At 41.8% G+C, this 17,714-nt stretch overlaps 1 protein-coding gene across 3 annotated transcripts in view; it reads right to left on the reverse strand.

Annotated features, from left to right (window-relative positions):
* spop (speckle type BTB/POZ protein) overlaps positions 1-17,714 on the reverse strand; it is a 147,927-nt gene that overhangs the window by 72,630 nt on the left and 57,583 nt on the right. For 2 of the 3 annotated variants that reach the window (XM_072487099.1, XM_072487100.1), the window contains exons 3-4: positions 5,052-5,200; positions 207-328 (exon numbers count right to left, since the gene is read on the reverse strand). In XM_072487099.1, coding sequence (XP_072343200.1) covers positions 207-328; positions 5,052-5,129 — 200 coding nt within the window. In that variant the 5' untranslated portion in view covers positions 5,130-5,200. The remainder of the gene's footprint in view (positions 1-206; positions 329-5,051; positions 5,201-17,714) is intronic. The other variant, XM_072487098.1, reaches the window with a different exon arrangement.

The raw sequence follows: 17,714 nt of genomic DNA on the forward strand, positions 1-17,714 counted from the left end.
AGGTGCCGTGGCTTCCACGGCCTTGGAAAGGGACTTCGGGTTCATCAGCAATGTAGTGATGAGGTCAAATGCATTAAACCATAATATAATTTCATTTCGCTACATGCTTCACTAAGCCTTTCAATCATTTTGCCTTTCCCAGAACTACTCATAAGCAAATCCCCACTTAGAAATGCAAACATTATCACACGGAGTTCCACACTCACCACTTTAATTTATCATTTGCTCCGGATGAGAAAGTTGAGCTCTTGATAACTTCTCCCATTTCTTCTCGGCAGAAACTGAAGTTGTTAATAGTCCACATATAGGAGAACTTCACTACTTTTATCTAGCAAAAAGAAAAAAGGGAAAGATAATAAATACTTGAATATTGAAACAAACTGCAATGATACAAACTACAAATAACTTTATAATTAACTAAGGGCAGGGAGAGGCCATTGAGTCCATCAAAAGAAATTCTACAGTGGCAGTTCACCTTTGAGTAAATTATATTGGTATTTAGATTAGTGCAGTATAACTCCACGGCAGACAATAATGAACTTCCAACTTCATTAAATAACCAATCAGTTGGCAACAGATACAGATAAAGCATTTCTAAATACCACTTAACTGCTTTGAAAAATTCAAGTCCTTGCAACCTGAACTGTGCTGTTATTAATTATCTTGTGCAGTCTATTACAGATGACCCAAGAGGATTATCTATTCCATGGAGTTTTGCATTAGAGATAATCAAATTGAAACATGTAAAATTCTTAAGGGACTTGGCAGGACTGATGCTGAGAAAACATTTTACCTGGTTGAGGAATCTGGAATATGGATGGGGTCAGCCTCAGTATATGGGGGTCGACCATTTTAGGACATCAGGTTGGCCATTTTAGGACTGATGTCCTAAAATGGACTGATGCATTTGTCAGATAGGGGGGAGGTCAAGGGGGTTTTTCTTCCTTGGTTCCCTCATCACCTGATGCATAAATCTGTTATTGTACTTGCACCTTTGCAGTTTGTTTCACTATTCTGACAGATATGTCCTTCATAATTCAACCAACTCAATCAGTAGTGGGGGACACTGATGTCGCCTACTCAGAATACATTCTGTGCCCTTGTTATCCTTAGCGTTTCAACTAGTGGAGTTCAACATGGCAGATTAATGATTCATAAGCTGGGAGAGCAGTAGTTGACGATCAACAGTGATTTCCTCGTCCATGTTTGATCTGTTGCCATGAGACCTTCACAGGATCCAGAGTCAATGTTAAACTTTCAGGGCAAATCCTTGCTGATTCTATACAACTGTGCTACTACCACTGGTGGGACAGGATATATCCAGAGATAGTGATGGAGGGTCTCAGATATTGGATGCACGGTACGAGACGATGAACATGACTACTTCAGGATTTTTCTGGACTAGTCTGTGGGCGCTTTCCCAACTTTTGCCACAAGATGTTAGGAAAGAGGACTTTGCAGGACTTTGAGCCATTATAATTTCCGGTGCTTCGGCTGATGCTGGGTGTCCATCAAATTTCATCTCATTTTGACTTTTCTGTAGCAGTTTCGTAGAACTGACTGGCTTCCTATTTCAGAGGATAGTTAAATGTTGGCCATGTTGTGTGGATCTGAAGTCACATATAAGCCAGATCAAGGACATTACTGAACCAGACAGATTGGCAAAACAAATATTCTTTCATGGACACCGTTACGGAGTTTTTAATTCCAAATGTTATTAATTAGTTCAATTTAAATTCCACCAACTGTCATGGTGAGCTCTACACCTCAAAGCATTAAGCTTGGGGCTTTGGATTACTAGTAGTGACATTACTACTACCATACCACTGTCCCCACTTTCTTAAATTACAGTACCTAGTATGCCCAGGCGATCTCCCATTCAAGTACCAACATGGTCCAAGTCCCCTTAACTTCCAACACCAGGCGTTTACAGACCAGTGTGGCTGTAGGTGTTAGTGCGCCATTGAAGATGGAGTTCTTCTTCATGCCCATTCCAACTTCTATTCCTAATGATCCCTTACGAGATAGCTCACTTGCAGTTGTAACTACTGGTTCAGAGGTGACTTTAGGTTAGAATTCCACAGCAATGATTAGAAATTGTTACAAAGCTTTGGAATAGACACTAAAGAGAATTCCTTTCAGCCTGTTCCATTGATTCAGATAGACTTTGAAGATCCCACGGCATTATTCAATGAGAAATAGGGACAATTTCTTTTATTCCTTTGTAATTCTGACTAGTATTCATTCCTCAGCTAACATCACTAAAAGCAATTAACTGGTCAATTAGCATCTTGCTCTTTGGGCAACATTGTTGGTGCAATGGCCATGTCCATGTAATAGTCATTGAACTTAAAAAGTAATTCAATTTGCACTGTGTACTGAAATATCCTGATGTGTTATACAGTTATAAAAGCATGCTACTCTTAGATTTGACTGTTCATAGAATCCCTACAGTGCAGAAGGAGGCCATTTGGCCCATCAAGTCTGCGCCGACCCTCTGAAAGAGTACCTTACCTAGGCGCACTCCCCCACCTTACCCCTGCAACCCCACCTAACCTGCACATCTGGATTGCGGGAGGAAACCGGAGCATCCGGAGCAAACCAAGCAGACGCTGGGAGCATATGCAAACTCCATATAGATAGTCACCCAAAGCTGGAACTGAACCCTGGTCCCAGGCGCTGTGTAACGTTGCTCTCTGTAATGAGTTATTTAATGAAAGCTTTTTCGAATTCATATGCAAGACATGGCATTTGGTATTAGGATGGCACGGTAGCACAGTGGTTAGCATTGCTGCTTCACAGTGCCAGGGTCCCAGGTTTGATTGCCGCTTGGGTCACTGTGCGGAGTCTGCACATTCTCCCAGTGTCTGCGTGGGTTTCCTCTGGGTGCTCTGGGTTTCTACCACAAGTCCCGAAAGACGTGCTTGTTAGGTGAAATGGACATTCTGAATTCTCCCCAAGTGTACCTGAACAGGTGCCATAGTGTGGCGACTAGGGGATTTTCACAGTAACTTCATTGCAGTGTTAATGTAAGCCTACTTGTGAATATAAAAAGATTATTTTTCTCAGCAGGGCACTAAAATACTTGTTATTGGTTGCCTCACATGTGAACTTGCTACTCTTGACAATTCATCATGAATCCTACCATGCCTTTCTTATCAAGTCATAAGATATAGTTCTTTAGAAATTCTACTGGCAAAAAAAAAGTCTTGAAGAAATTTAGTTTGAAATTAATGTTTCAGGAACAGAAAGGGTTATATAATTTAGACTCCTCTGCAAAAAAACTCTTCACAGCTGTTTGAGGGAGAGTAACATTTGCATTTTGCTTTATTCTGGCACCAGTGTTGATTGTACATACAATCTGGGTGCGAGATGACATTCGCACAAAATAAATGAGACTGTTGCCTAGTCACCAATTGGCAGCTTTAACTATTGGGTCAGAACTCATAGCTTAGGCTGGAATTCCAATGCAATGGTTAGAGATTTCTACCCATATCAGAGATACTGAGCTTTAGGCAGGATTCATTCGAGGCAGATTTTAATTTAGAAATAATCTGCTGTTGCGAATTTTGTATTTGGCAAATATGGGTATTTATCTACAGTTTTCTGTGTCCTATATATGACAAAAGACTGTTTAAATCATTCATTAGGGAAAAATTGAGGATGAAATCCGCACAGTGGTTAGCACTGTTGCTTCACAGCACCAAGGTCCCAGGTTCGATTCCCGGCTTGGGTCAATATCTGTGCGGAGTCTGCATGTTCTCTGTGGGTTTCCTCTGGGTGCTCTTATTTCCTCCCAAAAGACGTGCTGTTAGACAATTTGGACATTCTGAATTCTCCCTCTGTGTACCCGAACAGGCGCCAGAATGTGGCGACTAGGGGCTTTTCACAGTAACGTCATTGCAGTATTAATGTAAGCCTACTTGTGACAATAAAGATTATTATAAACACTGTATTAACAAAATGGCCACAGCTCTGGCAGAATGTATAAAACAGTACAATACCAGGGACTTTTAAAAAAAATCTGCAATTGGGTAAACAAAAGAAAAGAAGAATCAGCTATCCAGCTACAAAAAGGGCAAAGGTGTCCAAACTGAGCCATTGGCTCCTGAACTTTGATAATCCAGCCAAGAAAGCGGAGGCTATCTAGCCCTATTGGCACTTATTGATTTTCTGTCCCTTGAACTTTGTAGCATTGAAGGTTTCGAAACGGCTGTCCTAGATCTACTTGGCTCACTGACAGATCAATCCTAAATCAAAACACCAAGACTGATCATCATCAGCAACTGAAGACACTCAAATTACCAAGAGCATGGATTTAAATGTCATACTCATGAGGCCATGAAGAACGCACAAGTACTTCTGTGGTCCACAAATACAACACGTTTCGGCACCCTACATTAGGGTTTGTAATTTGAATCCTTTATAGCTTTAGCAGCTGGTGTGGAAAAACTTCCAATCTTCAGTGCATTTTACACAACATGGTCAAGCATTTGACAGAACCAGAATTTGGAAGGTTAGAACTAAGACACTGTTACAAATAAAAATCAGATTACTGGAAAAAAAACTCAGCAGGTCTGGCAGCATCTATGGAGACAGAAACAGGGTTACCTTTTTGAGTCCAATATGACTTCTTCGACACTATAGTACAATTTTGAAACATCAGGTTGCCCACAGGAATAATGTGACGATTTGCCACATGGCAAGGCAGCAATTGAGTCTCGCAGATCTGGAAGCTCCAGGTACTGTTCCTAACCAGCAGTAAGTAATCTGTATTGATCCCCTTGATCACTATCTAAGTTACCCAAGATTGTTTGGCAGCAATGCCCTCCCATGGTTACCCCACACAAAAAGAATAGGCAGCTACTGGATGTTGCCCATCAAATCAAACTTCAGACAAATCAACACCTCTCGGAAATGAGAACTTGAAAACAAAGATACAGCCAAAAAGCTTTCTAAAAATTGACATAAGCAGCTGATGGTGCCAATACATATTTCTTCATCCATCTCCCACAGCCAAGGAATAGGACTGTTTAAAACAACCAGCCTACCTGTGTATAGCACCAGCTCTCTGCCACAGGCCCACTTGACATTTCAGCCGGGGGTGGCGGACTCGGTACCCTGGACATCGCCAGCTTGACTACTCTGCAGGTTTTCTCAAGACAGATGAAAGAAAATTCTGTAGAAATGTTATCCTTTACTGTAAAGAAAATGAATGCATTTATTAAAGGGACCAGTTTGCATTTTCTTGGCTCTTTTACATTCAAAACATCAATATGGTTCCCTTTAAATTCTAGAGAATGGAGAAATTTTATCGGCCAAAAGAAACTTACAATATTGTGTTTAATCATGTAACACTAACTATTGCATTTTGCAAAAATTAAAATACCAAATGTAACTAGATCTCTTTCATCAGCCTAGAAATGCTTTAACATTCAACAATCTGACAACAAATTGATGGCATCAAAGGTTATGCAAACCTGCTGGAAGTTAATTTTAACAGACAAACTGGCAGAGTTTAGCTTTCCAGATCTGGATTTGAACCAGAGTTTCCATTGTTGGATGCTCGAGTCTGCTACATAACTACCATCTGCAAGGAGGGTAAACTTAAACAAAACTTCTACCACCAGAAATTGGGGTAGAAACGTCAGGAGGAATATATTAATGGTGGGTGTATAGTTAAAGTGGGGTTACACCTACATCCTGCTTGCCATATCCAAACAGTTCCAAAATCATGTCATTATAACACATCCAATGTATTGCTCATGATGTGATTGGCTACTGATACTCAAAATTGCAGTCCTATGAAGGGTTGGGCGTTGGCCACTGGGAGGTTTCTAAGGGAAAGCAGGTGAGATAGAGAAAAATGGGATTGTGAAGAGATAGCGAGGGCTGGATGAGGAAATGTCTTTGTTTTTGTCAAGATCTCTCTATCAACAACCAATGCGACCAGGTGCTAGATCAAGGCCATTGCACTAGCCAGTCATGTTGGACTGTGCTGCCCAGAGTACATAGAAGGAATCAAGCCTATTTGCCGAATGATATAGGAAAACAGATACCCAGATATCCAGTGTTACAAATCATCATTCACTTATTTCTCATTACAAGTCCAAACAATTCAATCTTAAGACCAAAATCAGACCCTACAACAATAAAGTCAATCCTGCTGTACAGATCTCGGTGCTGGAGGGTAACGAAGACAGACATGAGCAAGGACAATGCCTTTCATAATTAGTTGCCTATGCAAGATCCACAATAACTACTGACCAAATAAAATTTCCAACATGGACCTATACAAGGCTGGTTGCTACAGCATTGTCCAAGAAATCAAGAAGTGGCGGATAAAATGGCTTGGACACGTGTTAAAGATGACCCAAGAGAGAATACCGAAGATTTCTTGAAGCTGGACACCAGCTAGGACATGTAAACTGGGCCAAAACCAACATGGTATAGGTGACTGATCTAGAAACGATGGGACTTGCATTGGCCAAGGCACAAACCACATCACAAGACATGGCCCAGTGGAGGAACATCGTTGTGGCCTTTTGTCCATCTGGAACAAGGATTTTCATCCTAACCAGGGGTCCCTGCGGAGTCTGGAATGACAGCTCTCCAGACACTTAATTGTCATTACATGCCTGCAGATTATAGTGTCCAACACTGCAGAATGAGGGTATCCAAGCTAGTACAAATGAAGCAATATTACATAGGAACATAGGAATTAGGAGAAGGAGCAATTCAGCCCTTCAAGCCTGCTCAGCGGTTCAATTAGATAATGGCTGATTTCTTCCTGGTCTCAAATCCACCTCCCTACCTATTCCCCGTTTTGTTTTTTAAATTAGAAATATATCTATCTCCTTCTTGAAACCATTTAATAACACAGATTCCATGACACTATTACCTAATGTGAGTTTGTATAACTTTAAAAGCATTCAACATAAATAATTGTATAATTATGGGTCAGGATTGCTATTCTAATGAAAATAAAATATCAACACCTCACCAAAATGTTTCTTTCTCCTTCTCCTATCCCGTTGGCCAATGACAACTACGGATGCTTTCCAAAGGCCTCACCCCATTATTTATGCAAATACTTCAACAGTAGAGTGGCTGAAGAACTTCATAGCCTACACCGATTCAATCACCTGATGTTCAGACAAACAAAGACTTTAGCCAAATTTCTCCCTCGAACTCAGGAGCACAATGGCCAATTATCATATCCCCACGACTTATCCATCAAAATCAATGTAGATCAGGAATTGAACTTTGGACATCTGATTTACATGATTTGGATATTTGAACGGATATACTCTTAGGTGGGCAGGGATCAGGAGAAACGTTCCCGAGCAAAGTCAAAGTCTGTCTTGAAGACTACATTATAATGACCCGGTGAACAACTCTAGGTGGTTAAGTAAACTCAACAATGAAAACAGAACTGTGAAAACTGCACGCACAACATAAAATGAGCACCTTTGGCTGCTTTGCCTTCACACAGTTGTCTACACCAGTTGCAGAGTGAAAATTTGCTATGTGGTTTTTGCATCATTGAAGCCACAGAGGAAATTATATCCTTTAATATACCCCCAATTATTAATTCAACAAATTGCTTTGAAAGGATGTTTGCACCAATGCCCTCCAAAATAGTGTTTCCGGTGGCTAGAGAAAGTTCTATTTCTTTCTGGTATATGCACTAAAAAAAATTAATCTCGGAAGAGACTCTGCAGGATGGCATACGAGTTAGCAGAAACTGCATGCACACTTTAAGTTTGTCAAGCCGGCATACTACATTATCAATTTCTGAACTACAGACTGATATTTTGAAGAGCTTTTCCCATATTATGGTGAATTGTGTTTATTAATTTCTTGCAAATCTCAAGAAATGGCAAAAAAAAACCACCAATTCTGTTGCAGACTGTGACTGTAAGCTGCAGATTTCTCCCATCTCACCCATGCAGTTTGAGGTACCATAACACCTGATAATCTAAAACAAGGTCACAAATTCAAACTACAGAATTAATTCTTCATAACCCTGCATCAAACTAGCTTTACGTTTGAAAAGGCTGCTAAGCCAAGATGAGTACATTGTTGCAGTGGTTCCTCATTTCAACATATGCCAAAAGCTGCCCACAAACTACCAGTAGCAAATATATAGCAAGAGAATTTTCCATCTCACATACAAACATTACAGCAACAAACATGCATGTGCACATTATTAAAGGAAACAAATGCACTTTGATCTATTTTAAATGTAGCTCCAGGGTCTTGTGGCCAACCCAGCTGCTATGATCGTACAAGCCTGCTCTTCTTAAAAATGCTGCAGCTTAGATCAAGACTGGAGGCGAGTGGATTCTCTTCAAAACAAGGTTTTAAATTTACTGAAGAATGGCACCAACTGCAAGACCTAGAAATCTTTTGTTAAATGTTATCCTCTCCAAATAATTCCTCGAGAAATAAAAAGGTCAGAGAAATCAATTAGTACAGAAAACTGATAATACTGGGCTGTGTTCACAATTCTCCTAAGTTTCTTGCGGTCTTGGGCCGAGCAGTTGCCATACCAGGCTGGGATGCAACCAGATAGGATGCATCTGTAAAAGTTGGTAAGAGTTAATGTGGACATGCCGAATTTCTGAGTTTCCTGAGGAAGTATAGGAGGCGCTGTTGTGCTTTCTTGGTGGTAGCATCGACGTGGGTGGACCAGGACAGATTTTTGGTGATGTGCACCCCGAGGAATTTGAAGCTGTCAACCATCTCCACCTCAGCCCCGTTGATGCTGACAGGGGTGTGTACTTTGCTTCCTGAAGTCAAACCACTTTAGTTTTGCTGGCATTGAGGGAGAGATTGTTGTCACTGCGCCACTCCACTAGGTTCTCTATCTCCCTCCTGTATTCTGACTCGTATTCGAGATCCGGCCCACTATGGTCGTGTCGTCAGCAATCTTGTAGATGAGTTGGAGCCAAATTTTGCCACGCAATCTTAAGTGTACAGGGAGTAGAGTAGGGGGCTAAGTACGCACACTTGCGAGGCTCCGGTATTGAGGACTATTGTGGATGAGGCGTTATTGTTTATTCTTACTGATTGTGGTCTGTGTCAGAAAGTCGAGGATCCAGTTGCAGAGTGAGGAGCCAAGTCTTAGGTTTTGGAGCTTTGATGTGAACTTGGCTGGGATAATGGTGTTGAAGGCGGAGCTGTAGTCAATAAATAGGAGTCTGATGTAGGAGTCCTTGTTGTCGACAATGCTCTAGGGATGAGTGTAGGGCCAGGGAAATGGCATCTGCTGTGGACAGGTTGTGGCGATGAAGGAAACTGTCCATTTCTAATAGGTAAACGGCCATTTTAATGTAAATATTAAAGCCCAGTCTTTAATACCCATTTTAAAATAAGGATTTCACTATTCATAACCTTAGGTCATGACAAAACATAACTTAAACAAAGGTACAAAGCTTGACACATCCACAAACTAATTGAAGATAAAAACGACATTTTTACTGATAATATGAACGGACTATTGTTCTTCAAAGTAAGTTTCATATTAAGAAATGTGCTGTACCAGTAATCAAGATCAAGGTCGAAATAAGCACCATAGCAATACGAAGCCACCATTGTACAGAATATTGATAAAGGAAAGCCAGCAGAAAACCAGTAAAAAACAGACTTGATTACAGCACAATCACATTCCATAGCACACACAAATATTCAAACATGAAACATTTAAAACTTATGTTGCACATTGAGGATTGACAGTTAACCATCGAATCAAATGAACTTGAAACTCACCCAAACCAATTACGACAATATAAGAGGTATGGACTTTTGGCCTGACTGATAACATTTTCCTTAAACATGACAGCCATTTTCTATCCAGAATCACTCTATACTTCGATCTAACTACTTGTTATCCTTATTTTCGTATTTTCACTTTTCCACTCTAACTCTTGAAGTTCTCGCAAGCTGTTTTGCTTTAAGCAAGAAACCATTTCGGTCTTATTTTTGAAAGTTAAAATTGTTTTATAAATTACTTCTCTAAGTCTTTTGCTGGCAAGGCTTTACTGAGAATAGATTTAAGTTTCTCTCAATTGTAATCAGTAGAGGCAATAAAAGATTCTTACTTGCATCCGAGAAGTGCATCTCAAATCTCTACCGAGTTCTATAGTGTTTGTGAGAATGCACTTGAACCGCATGGTTGAGCTCTACAAGCGGTATGCGAATTGCAGGAATCAAGGCGTTCTGGGAGTATGGAGTTGATGCGCTTCATGACCAACCTCTCGAAGCACTTCATTACGACTGAAGTCAGGGCCACCTGATGGTAGTCATTGAGGCACGTTGCCTGGTTCTTCTTTGGCACCGGAATGACGGTGGTCTTCTTGAAGCAGGTGGGGACCACGGAGCAGAGAAGGGACAGGTTAAAGATGTTCGCGAACACATCTGCCAGCTGACCGTGCAGGCTCGAGTGCACAACCAGGGATCTTGTCCGGACCCGTCGACTTCCGAGGGTTTACTTTCAGGAAGGCCGATCTGACTTCGGAAGTTGTGACGGTGGGTATTGGTGTGTTATGGGATGCTGGAGCACTCGACAACGGATCGTTCGGTTTCCTGCTCGAACCGAGCAATGAATGCATTGAGTTCATCGGAGCAGTGCGCTGCTGCTGGAGATACTGCTCAGCTTCGCTTTGTAGCCTGTTATGTTGTTTAGCCTTGCCACAACCGCCGAGAGTTTGTGACTGTAGCTTGGTCTGATATTCTCTCTTAGCATCCCCAATGGCTTTTCGGAGGTCATACCTGTAATTCTTGTATAGGTCAGGGTCGCCTGACTTGAACGCCTCTGACCGGTCCTTCAGTAGGGAGTCATTCTCGTGATTGAGCCATGGTTATTCATCTACAGATTTGCTGATGAAGTCTGTGACGGTGGTGGCATACTCATTTAAGTTAGTCGCCGAGTTCTTAAATATGGATCAGTCCACTGTCTCCAAGCAGTCACGTAGGGGCCCTTCTGGTTCCTCAGACCAGCACTGCATGACCTTCTTAGCTGGATTCTCCCGCTTGGGTTTCTGTTTCTATGTCGAGAGGAGGAGCACCGTCTTATGGTCTGATTTCCCAAAGTGTGGTCTGGGGTTGGAACGGTAGGTGCCCTTGATTTTTGAGTCGCAGTGGTCAAGTGTTGTCACCCCTGGTGGGACAAGAGATGTGCTGGTGGAATTTTGGCAGCACACTCGAGGTTGGCCTTGTTGAAGTCCCCGGCCGCAATGAACAAGGCCTCCGGTTAGCAGAAACAAGTTCGCACAAGTTAGCAGAGCAACACCAACAACTGCCTAATGATACTAGAGTACAAATCCAAGGGGGGGGGGGGGGGGGGGGCAACCTATCTTGAATTTTTTGGAGGCAATTTGTGAAATTTCTAGGGTAAACCTACTGCCCCACCATCCTCCCCTCCCCTTTGTGTATTTTGAACACCATCTTGCTGCATGGATCTTTTTTGCACAGTTGGTGAGGATCACGTTTCCTTGACTGTAAAAACCAGTCCAATGTTGATAAAGGCATCTTGCAAAGCTTTAGAATTCAAGAAATCAGGTGACTGTTGACTAGAAAATGCAACAGTTCATAAAATCTGATGAATGCAAACTTTCTATAATATAGAGAACCTGTCCTCGTGAAGCCAACTACAATGAGGTACACAACAAAACAAGTCACACTGAGAACTTGAACATTTTCCCCTTCCTTGTAAAGTTGCCCTTGACCCATGCATGGCCAGGATTCCCCTGCAAAGCTCAGACAGTGCTGAAGTTTGTGGGCATCATCCTGAACCTCAATGCATACCCCAAACACTCAACCATTTATTCATTCCAGTGGAAAAAGACTGGCAATCAAACAGCAATCAAAGTCAAACAGGACAGCATTATCAGGACAATCTACGTCCAAAAACAGAGTAATTCATTATTAAAACGTAGCTCACAAAAAAAAGTCCAGGACAAACTGCCGTGAAATTAGACCGTTACCATATAAACTGCATTGCCAGTGTGTCAGCTGCACCAACTATTTCCCAATGCACTAACTAATCCTGATGAACATGTGTGACTTGATTCAGTTTTTTGATGAAGTAACGGAAGGAGTTCAAGGCGTTTGACAAAGTGGCACATAATAGACTTGTCAGCAAAGTTGAGATCACTGGCATAGGGCAACACGGTAGCACAGTGGTTAGCACAGTTGCTTCACCGCTCCAGGGTCCCAGGTTCGATTCCAGGCTTCGGTCACTGTCTATGCAGGGTCTACACGTTCTCCCAGTGTCTGCGTGGGTTTCCTCCAGGTGTTCCGGTTTCCTCCCACAGTCCAAAGATGTGCAGGTTAGGTGGATTGGCAATGTTAAATTGCCCTCAGTGTCCAAAAAGGTTAAATGGGGTTACTGGGTTACAGAGGTAGGATGGAGGTGCCGGCTTAAGTAGGGTGCTCTTTCCAAGGGCCGATGCAGACTCTATGGGCCAAATGGCCTCCTTCTGCACTGTAAATTCAATGATTCCAGGAATCTTCTCCAGCACTCTCCATTCAGTAGTGCAGCAGTGCTAACCACTGTGCCACCCTCAACTGTGACATTCAAAAGAGAATTGGATAAGCACTTGCAGAAAAGAAATTGCAGGGCTGGAGCAAAGAACTGGGGTGTGAGACTAACTGAATAGTTCTCGCAGAGTACCAGACTAGAGTTGATGGGTCAAATGGCCTCCTCCTGTGCTAAGTCAATTTAAAATTCTAATTATGCAATCCAGGTCATGAAATTTATCTTTGAACAACCTGGATATTTTTCTCCAAAGATTACAGACCACTGAGGTGAACACATGCTACAAGTGTCATGATGGAATGACATTGGTGACAACAGAAAAGATTGAGATGTTATCACTTGTGGCCGTGCAATCTCAAGACAGTCCAATCCCGTTTAGCATGTATGGTTAATTAATTACGATATACATAGCCTTGAACTGATCATAAGATGCTATACCACGGACAGAAACCTAGAGCAGGGCTTCTCAAACTGTGAGTTGTGACTCCCAGTGGGGTCACTGGACAAGCATTTGGGGTCAGGGTCACGAGCTCAGAGGCAGAAATGACAGCGGAGGAGGAGAGACTAAAACAAGACATTACGGTGATTGGCTGCAAATGACCACAATTTTTTTTGTTGTTAGTGAGAATGTGGCCTGATGAAGCTGAGGCCATCTCTGCTGCCAACAGAAACTACAAAATGGTAGGTATCTTTGGATTCTTCTGTGCCTGTAGTCTTATGTTTTTTAACTCTAAAATTTAGACAATGCAACACGAGTAAAAGTATTCTAGTCATATGTTCGGTGCTTTAAAATTGGCAGACTACAAAAACATCCAAAATACAATACGAAAGTCAGAGGGAAGCTAGTTTAGTCACAGGAAAAAATCCTGTGTCCTTTTTATTTATTTAGCTCAACTCAACACAATCTATAAAACAGTGGACTAGATCAGGACGGTCTGTTTAACACGTTATGAAATTTAAGAAAGACATTTCCAGGCTGTTCATTTTCTATAAGCACTCAGCTAATGCAGCAAAGCAATCAGGGACACTAAATATACAAACATACAAATTAAAAGCAGGAGCAGGCCATTCAGCCCGGAGCCTGCTCCACCATCTGATAAGATCATGGTTGATCGGATTGTGGCCTCAACTCCACTTTGCTATCTACCCTCTATACACTTTTGCTCCCTTGTCAAGCTATCTAATTTAGCCTTTTTTTTTTAAAAAAGAATTTTGAATACCCAATTCTTTTCCCAATTAGGGCAATTTAGTGTGGCCAATTCAACGACCAGGCACATCTTCGGGCTGTGGGGGGCGAGACCCACGCAGACACAGGGAGAATGTGCAAACGCCACACGGACAGTGAGCCAGGGTCGGGATCGGACCTGGGTCCTCGGTGGCGTACGGCAGAAGTGCTAACCACTGCGCCACCGTGCCACCCAAAAAATATTCAACGACCTACCGCCACAGCTTTCAGGACAAGAATTCCATAGACTCACTAGACTCGAAAAAAAACATCTCCGTCTTAAATGGAAGACCCCTTATTTTTAAACTATGTCCCCTCGTTCTAGTCTCTCTCAAGGAGAAACATCGTCTCGACATCTACCCAAGTTCTCTCAGGATCTTGTATGTTTTTAAAGAATCACTCAATTTCTAAACTGTAAGTAAGTAAAGTCACTATAGTCCCAGATGACCCATTGGCTGCTCGCCCCTTTTTTGTGGGGGGGGGGCCTGACTGATGAAATGAAAATTGCTTATTGTCACAAGTAGGCTTCAAATGAAGTTACTATGAAAAGCCCCTAGTCGCCACAATCCGGCACCTGTTCAAGGAGGCTGGTACTGGGTGGTGATTCAACCAGAGGATCACCACACCTCAGGCGACAGGCAAAGTTGAGAAGGCAGGCCTTCATGAATAACCTCAGTTGGTAAATTACAGGCCCAACTTTTCCTCATAAAATAACCCCTTCATTCCAGGTTCTGCAATCTCTCTCTATTTAAATAATATGCTTATTTTCTAATCTTCTTGCCAAAGTGTACAAGTTCACATTTTCCACATTATACTCCATTACCAATTTTTGTCCATATGCTTAACCTATTTCTTTGCAGGCTTACACTTGAGAGTCTGCATAAATAATAATAATAATTTTTTAAAATATAAATTTAGAGTACCCAATTTTTTTTTCTAATTCAGGGGCAATTTAGTATGGCCAATCCACCCAACTTGCACATTTTTGGGGTGTGGGGGCGAGACCCATGCAGAAACAGGGAGAACGTGCAAACTCCACACAGACAGTGACCTAGGGCCGTGATCGAACCCAGGTCCTCAGTGCTGTTGGCAGCAGTGAATAATATTTATAATATAATCGTAAATAAGAAATGCCCTCCTCACAATTTACTTTCCAACCTACATTTGTGTCATCAGCAAATGTTGTAACCAGACACCTGCTGCATTCATCCCAAGTCGTTGATATAGGTTATAAATAGTTCATGCTCCAGTATTGTGGCTGTGGCATCCCAATCTGAAAATGACCCATTTATCCATACTTTTGCTTTCTCTTAACCAACCTCTATCCTTACGAATAGGTTTTCTCCTACTTCACGAGCCCTTATTTTGTGTAGTAACCTTTGATACTTTATCAAATGTCTTTTGGAAATCCAAGTGCACCACATCTACAAATTTTCCTTTTATCCACAATCCGTGCTACACCCTCAAAAAACTATAATAAATTAGTCAAACATGAATTCCCTTTCAAAAAACCATGTTAACTCTGCCTGATTGCTTTGAGATTTTCTAAGTGTCCTGCTGTAACCTTCTTAATAACAGATTCTAGCATTTTCCAACAGATGTTTGGTTAACTGGCCTGTAGTCCTGCTTTCTCGCTCCCTCCTATCTTGAATTGGGGAGTTAAATTTGCTATCTTCCAAACTGATGGGATCGTTCCAGCATCTAGGAAATTCTGGAAAATTACAACCAATGCATCTATTATCTCCACAGCCACTTGTTTTAAAACCCTAAGATGAAGTCTATCAGGATCTGGGGACTTGTCAGCTTTTAGTTCTAATGGTTTACTCAGTACCTTTTCCCTGCTGATTGTAATTGTTTTAACGTTCCTCCTTCCCTTTCACTACTTGAATTACAAGTATATGTAAAGAAACATTTTTTTGTGCCAACAGCAGAAGCGCTATAGGTGCCTTCAACATTTAATAGAGATCTTAAAAAGCCGGTGTGCTACAAACGAAACGAGTGGAATGAAATGGATTTCTGACCCTTTATGCTCACGTTCAAAATGTATCATTGCCGATCAAACCAATATAATTTTAACGTGCACTGGAAAGCCACAAGAACAGGATACAAGTGATGGGCAGCACGGTAGCATAGTGGTTAGCACAATTGCTTCACAGCTCCAGGGTCCCAGGTTCGATTCCCGGTTTGGGTCACTGTCCGTGAATGTGTCTGCACGTTCTCCCAGTGTGTGTGTGGGTTTCCAAGGAAATAATGAATATTTTCAGTGGCTTCGGGAGACCATGTCAAAGATTCTAAGCAGTACAGATAAGCAAACCCGAATGAAGTTTCTTGGTATAACCACACCCTAACAAGTGGTTCTGCAGAATCAAGCTCAGAAAATAAAAATATGAACAAATTACCTCAGAAGCTAACAGCAAGTTAAATGTTGCCATTTTGCATTTCTTATTTTTCTGTTTCTTTTGGTAAAGTGTGTATTTCTGAAACAGCCAGAATGTGATTCTTACAAAAACCTACATTTCAAGTCTGTTTTAATAATAGCATTTACCAGTGGAGTAGACCATTCAGTCTGTCAAGTATGTTCCACTATTTAAATAGACCAGGTCTAATCTGAATCTCAATTTATCCACCTCAGCTATACCCAACAAAAATCCTCAGTTTTGTAAGCTCCAATTTTCCAAACATCCAGTCTTTTGAAAGAGAATTCCTGATTTTTACTAACTTGTGTGAAAAAGTGCTTCCTGATTTCACTCCAAATTGGCCCCGCTGTGATATCAAGAATATTTCCTCCTTCCTGATGTTCATCAAGAATATTTCCTCCTTCCTGATGTTCCTTTCAGCGGGACTAATTTATCTGTACTTCATGTAACTAAATAATTTAACTATTTAAACACCTTGAACAGGTCACCCTTCAGCCTTCTACATTCAAGCTGAGTTTATGTCTGCCCTCACTACTTAATTCGCTAAACCCCCAATGTAATGCCAGTGAATCTGCAATGCAGTCTATCCAAGGTCAATTTACCATTCCTGAAGTGCATTTTTACGGACATAAAAAGCAATAAGGTAGCCAGGGAAAGGGTTGGCCCACTGAAGGATAGGCAAGGGAATCTATGTGTGGAGCCAGAGGAAATGGGCGAGGTACTAAATGAATACTTTGCATCAGTATTCACCAAAGAGAAGGAATTGGTAGATGTTGAGTCTGGAGAAGGGTGTGTAGATATCCTGGGTCACATTGAGATCCAAAAAGACGAGGTGTTGGGCGTCTTGAAAAATACTAAGGTAGATAAGTCCCCAGGGCCTGATGGGATCTACCCCAGAATACTGAAGAAGGCTAGAGAGGAAATTGCTGAGGCTTTGACAGAAATCTTTGGATCCTCACTGTCTTCAGGTGATGTCCCGAAGGACTGGAGAATAGCCAATGTTGTTCCTCTGTTTAAGAAGGGTAGCAAGGATAATCCAGGGAACTACAGGCCGGTGAGCCTTACGTCAGTGGTAGGGAAATTACTGGAGAGAATTCTTCGAGACAGGATCTACTCCCATTTGGAAGCAAATTGACGTATTAGGGCGAGGCAGCATGGTTTTGTGAAGGGGAGGGCGTGTCTCACTAACTTGATAGAGTTTTTCGAGGCGGGCACAAAGATGATTGATGCAGGTAGGACAGTGGATGTTGTCTATATGGACTTCAGCAAGGCCTTTGACAAGGTCCCTCACGGTAGACTAGTACAAAAGGTGAAGTCACACGGGATCAGGGGTGAGCTGGCAAGGTGGATACAGAACTGGCTAGGTCATATAAGGCAGAGAGTAGCAATGGAAGGATGCTTTTCTAATTGGAGGGCTGTGACCAGTGGTGTTCCGCAGGGATCAGTGCTGGGACCTTTGCTGTTTGTAGTATATATAAATGATTTGGAGGAAAATGTAACTGGTCTGATTAGTAAGTTTGCAGACGAC

The sequence above is a fragment of the Scyliorhinus torazame genome, chromosome 21 (genome assembly GCF_047496885.1).
Source record: "Scyliorhinus torazame isolate Kashiwa2021f chromosome 21, sScyTor2.1, whole genome shotgun sequence".
Taxonomy (NCBI): Eukaryota; Metazoa; Chordata; class Chondrichthyes; order Carcharhiniformes; family Scyliorhinidae; genus Scyliorhinus; species Scyliorhinus torazame.